Source organism: Chlamydotis macqueenii, chromosome 1 (genome assembly GCF_036417535.1).
Source record: "Chlamydotis macqueenii isolate bChlMac1 chromosome 1, bChlMac1.mat, whole genome shotgun sequence".
Lineage (NCBI taxonomy): Eukaryota > Metazoa > Chordata > Aves > Otidiformes > Otididae > Chlamydotis > Chlamydotis macqueenii.
In genome coordinates, this window is record NC_141556.1 from 178,808,918 (window position 1) to 178,824,168 (window position 15,251).

Here is a 15,251-nt window from a genome sequence, read left to right on the forward strand (position 1 = left end):
TTCTACTTGTTTAGTGCTAATTGTAATACTACACTAAACACTTTTCCCCCTGATACTCACATGTACAAATCTGTGTGCAATTGTGGCAGCCCTTTACTATGTGTGCGTACTTGGTATGTGCCTATGTACATATATACTTTTTCTGTTAAATTATTTTATGCGGAAATAATTTTTAAGCAGTGAAGAAACACTTTCTGTTTCTAAAAATCTCTCTGCTGATTTAAAAGATGAGCTCAAATAGGAGACTACAATAGGAATGTTTAACTGAATGTTTGCCAGTTGTCAATTGTTAGTGTTTTTACACAAGCACTTGCAAGTTTTAAAATGGCCAGGCTTAAAATAATCTTCTATGTGTAAATGATTCGGAAAGAAGAGTTTGTACTTAAGAATTTTTGAAGTAAAAGTTTTTAAACAATGAGGCCTATGAAGTCGTTTGCCCTATTGAGACCTAATAACAACAAGAACTTGTGCAGGTTGAGGTTGTAGCTTCCACTGCATAAATGTTGTTACGCTAGAGCTAGCTTCACACATAAGGAAATCATGTCATGGAGTGGATGTGTGTATCATGTATTGTTAGATTTTGCTGATTTAGCTCTGATTTTTATTTTTTTATACTTTCATGAGTCTATTCACGGTTTTGCAAATATTCCTATATTGCTTAATGAATTACATTTTTAAAAAAAGAAATGTAGTGGTTTTGAGTACAGAACTCAAATATTACATAGAATTTAAAAATATTTAATGGGATCTTTCTAGAGATTTTTAGCAAATGAGGGAATGAAACAGCATGTTACTTAGGATTTTCTTTAAAAGAGCTGTACCAATTCGATAGTTTATTCTTACATTTCTTGGGTTCGCAATTAGTAGTATATATTAATTATCAAAACAGTCAGAAGTAATCATATTTTCAGTGTTTTAACATTTCTTTTTTTCTGTCTAGCTGAAGGACACGAAGTCGGCAGATCAAAAAACAACATTGCTCCATTTTCTTGTAGAAGTGTGTGAAGAAAGGTATCAGGATGTCCTGAATTTTGTTGAGGATTTTCAGCATTTAGATAAGGCTAGTAAAGGTTTGTATGACTAAATAAAAATTTTGTTTCTGAGTGCGTTGCGGTGTCTTTCGTGTGAGGTGATACTTATTTTTTGCTAATGTTATTTTAAAAATAGACATTAATAGTCTATATAATAGATTAGTAATTTGAGCTGCTACAAGTCGTCTTGAAGATATTTATTGTTTGGTCCTTGAATGTTTATTACAGGATTTCCCATTACGTTTCTTCTAATGTATTTTCTAGAATTATTGCCCAAAATAGATTAATTTTAAAAGTTCTTTTCTATTAACAGATCTTAAACTATTTCCAACTTTCAATCTTTTATATAGTAACTGTAGTACAATCACTCAATGTCTTTTCATTTAGAAATCACTGCATTTTTTTTTCCCCTAAACACGAATCAGAACAGTTTTGTCTTCCCTACGTGTATGTTTTTCATGCAACAGTAGCATTGCAAGTCTGGAAAAATAAATTCCTCTTTTTACTACTTTATCATGCAACATAGAATATGGTAGATCTCAATAGAAGTAGGAGCAGATTTTTTTCAGTTGATTTCTTAACCAAGAATGCCTTCTCCCTGTTTTATCAGAGGTTAAGTAATTTAAACTGGCTGGACACAGAGTTAGAAATGGATGCCACCTCAGCACTGTCATGCTCTTTCAGGAAAAGAAAATTGGATGGGCTGTTAATCATTGTTTAGTTTATGTCAGTTTGGAGAATATCAGTGTTTATCTGTATTGCTTTGTACAGTGTCACTCTTAGGCATCACTCAGTCTTCCTGCCACAAACTACAGCTTTGCAAAACCTGCTCCTGATAGAGGACTTGAGATAGTGGTCACTCACGTAGAGTTTACTTTCTGTTATCACGGTTCTTAAAGTTTGCAATTTTAGTTGGTGCATTATAACCACTTAGAAGTTCAAGTATTTAAAATAACTGTTAAATGCTTCAAGCTCTTCATCTAACTGTTTATGCTGGCAATAGAAGAAGTTTCTGCTGTATATAAATTTAGTATTTTATTTTCATATAACCTAGTGTTAACACTGATTTTTTTTTTTTCATGTGTTATTTGCTGTAATGTGGTTAAATTTTGTATATCAGCCAGAAAAACTAAAATATTCCTTACTAGAAGCCATTATTTCAGTGTAGGCAGTCATCTTATATGAAGCTGCTGATTGTCTTCTGGAAGTCTTCTGAGATATCAAACACTGATCATTCAAAGAGTAGCCAGTAAAATTATCAGTTAGTCTGGGTTTTCTTTTTTAGGAATCTGCTATTGACTAGATGAATTTTTGATCTCAGTATGTTGCAGGATAGAAATCAATGGCCATGTTTTCAAGTTTATATACTGAATTTACTTCAGGGTATTATGAGATCTATTTTGCATTTCAATTTTACTGTATGAAGAAGACAAAGGCTTAGAATGTCTTTAACAAATCAACATATCAGTGTGTTTGTTTACACTTGTTTCCCTACCTGCAAAATTACATTTTGTTTTGAAAGACTCCTCCTGCACTGGAATTTTGGAAAATCCAGCAGATCCCAAAGACTGCTCATGGGGTTTTTCTAAAAACCTTTTAGTACTTTTGCAGAAGTGTATTTTTATGAAGCAAGTTGATTTAACATGCACCAACTTTTGCACAGTAGATTTTTAATGAAGTGGCTATTTTTGCTTGAGCTTACCAAAAGGTCAGTTAAAAAAAAACACCTCTGAATCTGTGGTTGTGATCAGCCATATTCAACATAATTGGACTCACCTAATCTGATGTAACTTGCTGCTATGCTGATGAAGACTAACAAGTTGACTAAGAATGATGGTAAATGATTTTCATTGAAGCTTCTACAGTGAGCTGGGAAACATAGCAGATGTTACAAAACGTCATTATGGCTGCTAGGGATGTGAGCAGAAGTCTTCTATCTAGTCAAATATGCTTAATCCAGAAGAAATACTGATTGTGTTAGAACAGAATTTGGGTATAGAAGGCTTAGACGATCTCCTCCGTTCCAGGAAATTGTACTTAGTGCTTAACAAGAATAACTCATTCTGGGTTGTATTTACTGGAGGCAGTTCAGACTTCCAGTAAATCTGGAAAACCACTGGATTCAAAAGTTACATCTAAAGGTTACAGGCTGCTGGTAGTACAGAAGAAGGGAATTCAGCCTGGGTTTTTCCTGCAATAAAATAAGAATTTTCTGTTTACGTATGTGCTGCTTTGTTAGTCAAAGGTTTTGGATGAGGAGATACATCATTCTTTTCTGGTTTTGTATCATATTAATATAATATTCAATTTTTCTGTGAACCATATAAGTTGTATTTTGTTACAGTATTTGTTTCTACATCTTTTTCACTAACTTTTATCCTAGCAAAGGTTAGGGCCTCATAGAGGTGGTGGAGTTGCATTCACTTCATGGTTTCACTGAACTTTGTGCTCTGAAGTAATTTTTTAAAGTAATTTCCAAGAATAAATCAATGATGTTTGATAAGAATGTTTTTTTTCCTCCCATACCTTCGTTGCAAGCTATTTTTTTTTAATTACACCATTTTTATTTCCTGTCTACATAGTAATTTCTGCAAATAAAATAATTTCACATTTTATATGTGGCATAAAGGTATTATTTGCAAGTGCCTTTTAAATTATAAATCAAAATTACTGTGGTAGAAAGATGTGTAAATGCCATTTGAACAATATTAACAGACAATTTTAAGTTGCACACTGTATAAAAGTGGACACGTACTATACATTTATTGGTTTTGGTTTGATCATCATCAAGTGATTGTTGAGTCTTCTACAAGTTTCTTAAAATAAGTCACTTAAAAGATATTTCTTAGAATTCTTCACTGACATGACTGTCCTTCTATCAGCCAGCCCATTTGTAGCATACTTTGTATCTTTTTTTATTTCATATTGGCTCATTCTTAAAACTTCTCTCTCAAGTTATTTCTGATTCAAAATGGTGAGCATTTGAACATTGCAGTGTTGAGCAACTCATTTTATTTTTATTCTTTTTTTTTTTAGAAGAAACATTATTTCTCCTTTCATTTCATGAAATATTGTTCAGTAATTGTTGTACAATAAGCTGTTAACATAGCTTACAAGACTTTGAGTAGTGACAAGGTCTGTTAGTTGTGAAGCTAACATCTATTTTATAGTATTTTATAAATTATAAACCATTCACAATGTGTAAATTAATCATTGCATTAGAAAAATATTTTTTTAACTGTAACTTTGACAGGCAAGCAGCAAGGGACATGTGAGCTATGCAATTGTAATTTACTTCTGGATATTTAATTTGGTCTTTTTCTATTACGTGCTAAAGTTTTAGTTTCTACTTTTGTAGTACTAGAGGTAGGCTTAATTCACTGTTACAATACATGAATTAAAGATACTTTTTTTTGCTTTGAAGTATAACAAATCCTGTTTTTAAAGTTTTCTTAGATCAGCAGGAGGAACTTTCATTGCAGCTAATGAGCTTACTGATATGACAGTTCCTGAAGATTCATATAATTGAAATTGTCTCTTCTTTTAATTGTAATCACTTTCCTATTTTTCTGTATGTATTCCAGACAAGAAATATTTTGGTAATTTAGTACACTTTACTAATTTCTTATTTTATGGTATTCTAGATATTTATATTGAATTTATCCAGGCTGCTCTTTTATTTGATTGACTCTTAATTTATACAGATCTTACAGGTAACAGTGTATAAAGTCTTCCTTTCATGTTATAATAACTATAAAACTGCAGGTTTTCCTTCTTCTAAAAGTCATTGCTCATTGCTGCTTTACAAGTAACTTATCAATTTTCTCATTTTTGAAACTTTATTCGGGTTTTTTCATACATAAATTAATTTCCCTTTTTTTTTTAACCTAGGAACCAAATTGCAAATGTTTAGTATATATTCATTAAAAACAGAACAGCCCCACCTACAATATTTAAAAACATTAGGACAGCATGAGAGAACAATATTAATATATATGTTATAAGCAATCTATATGTCAAAAGGAAAGAGGTTTTTTTTTTTTCTTATTACAGAATTCCTGGAAGTTTACGGCAAATTTATCTGTACTATTAAATAATATACTTTCTGTTAGAGGTTGCTTGGGCTTTTTGTTTTGTCTTAAGTAGCAAATTCACAGGGTATGTTTTCAGGTAGTCAGGATTGTTGTGTTGGTTTGGGTGGGGGTTTCCGTGCTTTCAGAGAATGTTACAAACTTAATGAGTTACCCCATCCTGTATTATACTCAATCAGTATCAAAATCAATAGATGATTCCAGTATCTTGCAGATTACACAAGTTTCTAAGTTTGTATAGCAGACTCATAGTATGAAATGGTAGCCCATTCAGACATTTACATTGAAAAATGTTTCGAACTCACACCGTAACAATTTTATATTATCTTAACTATGTCTTTTTCTTGAGAATACCTTTTTTAAAAATGCAAAGTTTATTTTCCATTTTTTAAATATGTATGGGATATTTCTCTGCCTTAAATGACAGTTTTCAAGAGTGATGACTATGAAAAATAATCAGAAGACTTGCTACCAACCAGAGGTCCATTTTTGGAGGTCCATTTTTTTGTTCTGTATCTGTTACCTTAATTTTCTTTTTGATGACTCTTCAGAAAGAGTAAAAAGAGTTCTTCAGAGTATTGAAAAAAGGAACAGTATCCTTGTTCATTCTCAGATGTTAATTTAATTAATTTATATGTTAGGTGGCTAGGTTCAGTTATGATATACAATTCATCTGTGTTTTTGTTAGATTTTTGAAAGCGTTTTGTTAGGTTCATGAAATACAGTTGAAAGTAGCTATACTGAGATTTCCCTGAATGGCAATGTGACAAATGGTTTATGTTGTGACTTTCTGATACACAGAGGGCTGTAACTCAAAATTTAGTAGTAGTAGTCACAACATTTGAGGAATCGACCTTATAGTGAAAACACAGGGTTTATCCTGAGTACTGTGTTCAGCCTCTGTGTTCCTCAGCATAACAAAGACATGGACATGCTTGAATGGGTCTAGAGGAGGGCCATGGAGATGATCAGGGGCTGGAGCACCTTCCCTGTGAGGACAGGCTGAGAGAGTTGGGGTTGTTCAGCCTGGAGAAGAGAAGGCTCCAAACAGACCTTACAGCTGCCTTCAAGTACTTAAAGGGGGCCTACAGGGACTCTTTTATCAGGACATGTAGTGATAGAGCAATGGATAACAATTGTAAACTGAAAGAGGATAGATTTAGATTAGACATAAGGAAGAAATTATTTACTGTGAGAGTGGTGAGACACTGGAACAGGTTGCCCAGGGAAGTTGTGAATGCCTCAGCATTGGAATTATTCATGGTCAAGTTGGATAGGACTTTGAGTACCATAATGTAGTGAAAGTTATCCCTGCCCATGTCAGGGGGACTGGAACTAAATTATCTTTAAGGTCTTTTCCAAACCAAACCATTTTGCGATCTTCTGAGTGAAAGTCATTCTATTCCTGCATCTATGAGAACCTCTCATTTCTTGATTTGTGATTCTGCTGGTTGCGTATCAAGATAGGAGCCAAGGGAGGTATCAACCACATTTTATGCCTTAGTTTATATGGATAGAAGCCAATGCTTGACAAGAGCTATTGAATACTCTTGTTAGTTTGTCAAGAGATAGCTAAATGAACTAAACATTCCTTGCCTCAAGTGAAAAAAAAAACAACCTTAAAATAAATGAATTTCAGGGATTTTATCATAGTTAGTAAAGAGTTTGATTTTATGCTCCATGAAAAATTGGTATCAAAGTTGGACAAAATAAGAACCAGTGACATACCTGTATGAAGAGGAATGCAGTTCTTAATTTTGTAAAGGAACTTGCTTATTTGGGGAACAGTTGTACCCACTGTGATTTCTAAAGATTTACTTTACTAGGAGTAGAAATGTCCTGGTGAAATCATAGAATCAATCATAGAATCTTAAGGTTGGAAGAGACCTCCAAGATCATCAAGTCCAACCGTCAACCTAAATGAGCTGATGAGGCAAAATTAAGAGCTATTGTTAATACAGAGGAGGGTTAGAATATCACAATGAGAAAGAGGACTAAAGTGTGGGTGTGAGGGTAATAATGAAGAGAAAAATATTTCACTTAATTATATTATCACAAGTACAATTTAGTTTAGAAATTAAATCAATATGAGTAGCTATCAAAAGAGTAAGGTTACAGAATTACCTTCCTGAAACATATTTTCCTTTGTGGAAGAAAACAGCTATATACTTTAAGATGAAGTTAGATTGCTTGTAAAAATGATTATATAAATGCGGCACTCAAAACCGGAAATACTAAATTTTATGGATGAAGAAATAAACAGTAGGAGGAATTGAAAATTTAGTTTGATTTGGCTTTCACTCTGTAAAGTAATGGTATTAACCTTAAAATAAATGCTGAAGTGTAACAGAGTAATGACAAACAAAGAATTCCATATGGAAAAAAGATATTTGAGATAATGTTTAAAAAGAATTTAAAAAAATTATAAGGCATCTTTTCTTAACTTTTTTGTTGTCAAGAGTGAGAAAACATGTCATGTTTTTAGCAATTAATTTTACAATTTACAGTTCATTAAGCAATAGAGGAAGTTACAAGGTAAATATTTGTCAGTGAATGCAGTAGTTAGAGTAGAGGAGTAAGTATTTAAAGCTCTAAATTGTGTGAAAGAGATTCTTATAGAAGACTGAAAAAGCAAGTTACTTTGCAGCTACTGTTTTTTGAATTATTTGAATAGGCTAAAAAAATATATCTATTTGCCAGGAATGTCCATTTAAGACATAAATATTTGCTGCTGCACCATTTAAGATACCATTGCAGAGGCATTAAATATTTGCAAGGAGAAATTCATGGGAAATTCATGGTGGTGTAGCTTCAGTGCACCTTTAAATACTTCTACAATTTTGTGGTTTTTGCTCCCCCATCTACACCTGTAATGGATCAACAACTCTTTCTCTGTTGGGACACAAGTCCTATATCAGCACACTACAGACTTGGTGTATTCCTATCTGAACCATTTTATCACTAATTGAGCCTGGTTGAAAATAAGTAATTAAACACACTTTCTTGTGATATTTTTTTTTTGGTGGTAGTGTTGTGTTTTGGTTTTTGTTTGTTTGGGGTTTTTTTGTTTGTTTTTGTTTTTTTTTCCTCTGAATGCATTTTGCAAAATATAAAAATTTTGATTTTAAAAGCTGATGGAACATATGCAATATTGTAATGGATTTATTGCAAATAATTAATTTCTTTTAATATTTTTGGCTTTAAGATGTGCACAGTACTGTTATCTGGTGAGTAATTTTAAGATACAATTAAGCAATGAACCACTGAAATCTAAGTAAAATATTCTGTTTTCTTTAGGGCATAAAAATATGTACATCTCTTACAAGCATGAATCAGCAAATCAAATATTAAGCAAGAGTCTGAGTATTCGCACCTTTTTACTAAAACAGAGCTTTCAATTTCTAATATGATATTGAAGTATGTCAGTAGTCCAACAGTTAAGTATCATGGCCAATCCATGAATCAGTCCTTGAGCTCCCAGCTATTTAAACCTGTAGACAGATCAGGATTCAGATAAAGCTGTTCAATACTTTTAATTTCATATTTATTCAACTGTGTATAAATACCTGGGTGTCACTGAGAGATTTCATTGTTGTATAGCATTTTAAGTGATAGTGAGATTAATACAAATAGAATATTATTGATACTTTGTGGGGGCAAAATGTGCCTATGTGCTAAAGGACAAAGAAAAAATATAAAATGAGTTATGTAGAAATCAGTTGCAAGAGGAACTTTAAAATGGTGGAAAGGGCAATGGAATAGAGAAGTTGAATACATTGTGCAGATGTATAGACCCTTGAAGGTGAGAAAGCTTGATTTTGATGAGTAGGGAAGTGGTACAAGTGCATATATATGTAAATATGGGCTTGTATATCTCACTACCTATATATCTGTCTCAGGGGTTTGAGATTGCAGTGATAGGACTGTTTAGAAGACTGATAAATCTGGACAGTTTAAAGCTTTTATTTTAAACTTTACTAGACAGATATTCATTAACATTTCATGCTAATGGTTCAGTCTTAATCATTATTAATCGTTATCAGTGCATATTCAAAGCAGTTAGTTGTTAACAACCATATCCTAAATTAGTTGTGAATATACAATACACCACAGTCAGTGCGGTACTTCATGGCGTGAGGCCCCAGGGGCTGGGGTGACGAGGCTCAAGAGCTCTTCAGTGAGGAAAGCTGCAACTGCTGCGAGGGTTGTCTTTCTCTTCCCTCCTCCAAATTTGATTTCTTCTTTTTTATGTTGTTTCTGTCTCTTGGCAGCTCTTAGATCACCACTGCACTGTATCACTGTGTACTGTGCAACACAGGGAGATATTACTTCCCTGTGCCGGGGCAGATGCTATATCCTGTTGCTGGGCCTGTTTTTCCCTTTGCCTTAGCAGCCACTCCGTTCTTTCAACAGCAATCCAATGATGAGTAACTGACCCCAGTTTGTTATTCAGGGGTTTCTGTTTTCAACTTTTGCCCATATTTTCATGTTCTGAGCTTAAACTTTACATTATATACAGAGACATGTGATGCCAGGCTGCATTTCACCCAGGAGGTTTTCAAAAGAAGTTTATAACACGTCTGGCAGGCCAGGGCTCTTGTGTAGGTCTTATAGGGCCCAGTTAGTGTAAGGTCTGAGGCCTATTCCTACTGATGATAGCACTGTTATTACTAGGAAACTGGGTACAAAAATGCATGTGCATTGTTTATCAATTATACTACATTAGTGTGCTCCTATTTGTTTTCAAAATAGGAGAAAAATAATTAAATCTTGCTTAGAGAGCTGTTTCTTTCATGTGTGCGACTGGAATCTGCTTTGGCTACAGAAAGTCTGAGGGCTCAGGAGGCAATGGTGATGTCAAAGCTTTGGGAAAAAAAGAGGATTTCAGCAAGAGTATTATATATGCCTGTTACGTATATACACTGAGAAGAAAGGAAAAATAAAAGGCAAGAAAGACAGGAAATGGCTGTAGAAGACAAGAGAAAACGTTATCTTGGGAGAAATAAAGCATAAATATTGCATTTTCAGTCTTCTGTGACACTGAGTGAGTATATCCAACTAGATCTGATTCTAGTTAATGGATATTTCAGGCCTTTGCTGGTGTTTACAGAAACCTTCTAATATTTTGCCTCTGGAATATTTCTTTGTTAGTGCTCTAAACCATTTGACATTACAGGGATTTTTGTTTGGTTTGGGGGTTTTTTTAGCCTATATTTTTTATTTAACTTTACTTTTGAGTACTACATCAATAATATGTTGGCACTTTTAGACAATTATTTAGTAAATTCTGTCCATCAGTCCCATATGAAGTTTAAACGGCAAAAGCAATAATATATTTTCAGTTCTTTTGGTTTTGTATTTGTTTAATTTAATAATATGGTATAGTTTTCTGCATCAGGCTAGAGATCAGCTTGTCACTGTCACTCTCTCCCCTCAGAATATGGGGGCCAAAATAGCACAAGGGAAGCGAAATATCTGTAGGCAAGAGGAAGATTTCCCTGACAGGGAGAATGCGGGAATGTGACCATCCAAGAAAATTGTCATACAGAGTGGGCAGCACATAGAATTTCTGTGATATCAGCTGAAATACCTTTTGTGAAAAGTAGCAGAAGTTTTGCAGCAATATAATTGAGAGAGCAGAAGAGAATTATTTCTAGAATTTAAGTTAAAACAGATGTAGTCTCAAAACTATATTAAATATTAGTTTAATTTTAGGCAAGTATAATGATCTGGGGGTGGGGGGGGCAAAATGTCTCCATAGAAATTTGTTGAAAGAAAAAAGTCAGAGTACTCTATTCTCATATTGTAAATACCAGTTTCCATTTCTGCATTCTAAGCTAACTGAGATACAGAACTAAAAGTTCAATAACTTTACTAAGTTTTGCTGTGACTCTAGTAATGTTGTATGACTACAGAATATTTAAGAAACTAAGGAGAAAATAATGATTTGGGCAATTTACACATCTCTTTATCTGACCTTAATGATACGAAAGTTTGTAGGGGAAAGAATAATCAAATATGTTAATGAAATTAGCATAAAATGAAAACGAATTTATTGGTAGTAGACCAGTCTGCTAACTTTGTGGGAGAAACATAAAATACTGTCTAAAATGAATACGGGGGAAAAAAAAAATCATGATATTGAACCATGAGCATATCTGACAAAGGGTTAGACAGCTTTGCCAGTTGAGAGGGGGATTGGGTTGTAATCACTGAATGATCCTGAGGAAGCAGAGGAAAAGAAATGAAAATCTATAGTATGAAGATCATGCATCTTGATACTATAATAAGAGCTTTAGTCAATAAAAGAGGATATTTTATAGTAAGATAATCAGATAAGGTGTTTCCAGTAGAAATGTAGAAATAGTAATGCAAATGTTAAAAGGCCTGATGAGTCATCACCTGAAATACTATGCAGAAAAGTTTTAAAACAGAAGCAAGTGAAGAGGCTTCTGGAATAATCATGGTATTAGAAAACCTGAATCAAGAGAGGAAGCTTTAAGAACAAAGTTGTTTCAACCATGAAAGGCAGAAGGTAAGGAAATCTAATTACTGCCTCTAAAAGTATCAGGAGCCTTTTTGAAAAAGATGTATGAGAGCTCAGAGGATATAAATGAGAGAGTGTTCAGGCACGCATGCATTGTATTCAGCGACCAGCTTGGTTTTGTGGGTTCACTAACATTCAAAACCTCAGTCTTTGATTTTGTTCCCAAACTATCTTATGAGTCGCTTACTTGAATTTAGTTTAGGTTTATATCTGAATCCTCCAGGATTAGGGGTCAAAGTTAGGGATTTTTTTTTTTCTCTTCTGCCATTCTTCTGTATCCCTTTAGACAAAGATATTTTATACATTTATAGAGGAGCACAAGGGAAGATTGACAGGTATTTCATGTGATCTTTTTATTGAAGAACTACTTATATTTACAAGTTAGATTTTTTTTTTTTTAATTTTTTTTCACTAAACTGGAAGTTGCAAAGATAATACTAGCAAACTAATACCAGCATATTGTGAACTAGCCTCTGCTTGAGGCTGTCACCAAAAATATGGTCTTAAAGGAAAATATATCTAATAGTTGTGCACTGCTGAAATCAAAGGAATGCTGAATTTTTGTATTCAGGAGCAAACTAAGACAATGACAGAGGAAAAAAAAAAACCTTCAGAACAAGATAGAGATGTCAGGATTCTTGATCAAACATATAACTGTTCAAGGTCAAAGTAACTGAGGTAACAAATACAAAATTGGCTTTGCTGAAAGCGAGAATTCAGAAATCTCTTGTATAGAATCTGTTAATCAGCTCCAGGCACTGAGTCGTTTGATTTTGTGTTAGGTTTTTTTTTTTTTGTTTGTTTTTTTGTTTTTTTCAGTCTGGGTAAAAGAATGTAGCTGTTACTCAGCTGCTACCTGCAATTGATGTAGAAGGTTTTTTGGTGGGTTCAGTTTTTTTTTTGTTTGTTTTGTTTTGTTTTTAATCCTGTGTACTTGTTGAGTCTAACCATTCTGACATTTTTTAAGTATGTCACTTGAATTTTATGCTGTGAGCTCTTTTTATGCAAGACAGATTTTATTGTGAGGAGTCCTACTGATAGTTAGCTTAAGCACAAGGTATTATATTCTGTGTTTCTTAGCCGTTTTCCAAGTAAATCAGTGTCTTAAAATTGTATGTGCCTACCCTCAAAGGCTTCTTACGACAGCAGAAGTATGACTTCATGTTAAAATCAGATTTGTTTTTGGAACCTGGGAAGACTGAAACACATCTGTAATCAAAATTGTCAGCTCCTGATTTTAGCTCTGCTTCCCAATGAAGGCAATTTCTTAACTACTGAAGCCAACTGACCTACCTGGTGATGATTTGGGCTTACCAATCACTGAGTGAAAATCCGCCGAGCCTAACATACAATTGGAAAGCAGTGTTTTTGAGCGAAGAGAGGGTTTTAAAAATTGTGATTATAAACCAAATGATGAGTTATAAATGATCATATGAAAATACATTTATATTCCCTTATTCTTTTTAGAACTGTTATGTCCAAATTGTTTGGGTTGGTTTTTTTAGGTTACATTAGCATTTTAACAGGTTGCCATTGATCATTTTATAGTTGTGTTAACCTTTCTGCTATGAATGGGATTGTAGTCGCTATGCAACATTTTACTCTAGTCATTTGGGGACTCTGTCAGGCTTTTATGAGAGAAAGATGTGTTCAGTGTGTGTATCTTAGATTTTCCATCACATAACTCTACTCAGTGGATGAAATAATGGATCCACTACATATCCTAGTAACATCATAGGGCCACAAAATTTCTCCAGGGATTTCTTAGATTAAGTTTAAGGTAGCTTTGCCTTTATAGTTACAGTACGTTATGAATGAAATAAATAATGAAAAAAAAAAAAAGAAAAAAAAAGTCAGTCGACTAAAATTCAGAGTATGTTCTTATCTATATATATTGTTCCTACGGAACATAATTACATGTTAAGTTTACTTCATAAACGATAGGGAAATAAGTTTTAACTGATTGCAATAATAGAAATCCAAGATAGAATACATGCTAACAGGAGTTATCCTCAGGTTACTTTTACAGTCTTGATATTTTAATCAACTATTTACAGATTAAGTGTTCATATTCCATGCATTGATTCAACTGGATGAAAGCTGTATTTCTCTTTTTCTGATAAAGAAAACTTATACTTTTTCTACATCCTTTTATAAATCCCTGATGTTTCATCTCTACTCTTTTCTTTTTGCTAAGTCCCTGTTTTGCTCTCCTACACCCTCTCAAGTGTTTGCACTTCCCTCCAGCTTGGCAAGAACTTTCACTCTTACAAATTCTGTTGTGTTTTTTTATCAGGCATCATGCTTTCAAACTAGGGAATCAAGTCTTAGTTTTCATGCGTAGGTGTTTAATAACCTTACTTTCTCTATTTTGAGTGTCTTATTTTCTTCATAATTTTCCATACAAATGTTCTTATTTTCTGTTTTAACAGAATGAGATTGAAGAAAGCTTTGTAGTTCTTGGAGTAGTTTCAAAACTTGTCCTTTGGTTAATCAGAAGAGACAGACTGGCACATGTATATCTCAGGTTATTTAAAACAGACTATTAATTGCAGTGCAAAAACTTAGGTATAAAAATAAAACAAAATGTCGTGTTCAAACAGCATACGTCTAATCAGAATAAGGCAAGCACGTAACTGAGGGGAACTGAATGTTGTAGTGACTCTCTCAACTTATATTGTAATTTATTCAGTGTGCTTTTATTTCAGAATTAAAAACGTAGTGTGCTGATTTGGGTAAGGTTTTAACTCATGAGTTTTACAAACAGTGTTTCTTGTTTAAGATGTTAACAGAATGAATGTTCTGTATTTTAGTCTCAGCAGAAAACCTGGAGAAGAGCCTAAAGCATATGGAGAAGCAACTCCAACAGCTTGAGAAGGATTTGCAGACTTTTCCAGCTCCTGAAGATAAGCACGATAAGTTTGTAGCAAAAATGTCAATATCCTTTGGAGTATTCTTAAAAAAAAAAAAAAACAAACCCACAGAATTAATTTAACTGCATTACCTTAAACTTTAAATTTCTTTGCATAACTTCTGTCTAGTCTGTAGCATTTATTTTTGAAAACTATGTCCTCAACAACTAAATATGTGAACAGTCCAATTAAGGGATTTGTCTTCAGTGGATAGAATGAGGAGAAAAATGCTTGCTGTCAAGTTTTACACTGTATATATTTTTTTTTAACTTAGTGAAAAGTAGTTAGAATAGGAATGTTAAGCACTTCACTTTTGAAATTACTTTTTTTTATGTGAGAATATCTTAGAAAAATGTCTGTCGCCCTGTGTTTGTTTGTTTGCTAACATATGCATTACCACTGTGAATGTTTATGTACATGCAACCACAGAACAAAAAAAAAATTCTCTTATTTTAGAAATGAGATCCATAGCATGTGAAAACTGGTTTCTGGTCTTATTTTTGCCAAAATTCCTTTTCTCACTGTTTATTCCAAATCCTGCAGCCAACTTCATTGCCTGTCTCTCTCATAAGAAAACCTTGTGACCTGAAGATACTTAATTAAAGCAGACAAAAACATCCTTTCACTTAAACGTCCCTACCAGATGATGGTCATCTATACTTGGCTCTGA

At 33.4% G+C, this 15,251-nt stretch overlaps 1 protein-coding gene across 1 annotated transcript in view; it reads left to right on the forward strand.

Moving 5' to 3' along the window:
• Positions 1-15,251, forward strand: part of DIAPH3 (diaphanous related formin 3) — a 256,760-nt gene that overhangs the window by 142,798 nt on the left and 98,711 nt on the right. The window contains exons 23-24 of the mRNA XM_086771793.1: positions 941-1,070; positions 14,483-14,607. Of these exons, the coding sequence (XP_086627919.1) occupies positions 941-1,070; positions 14,483-14,607 (255 nt within the window). The remainder of the gene's footprint in view (positions 1-940; positions 1,071-14,482; positions 14,608-15,251) is intronic.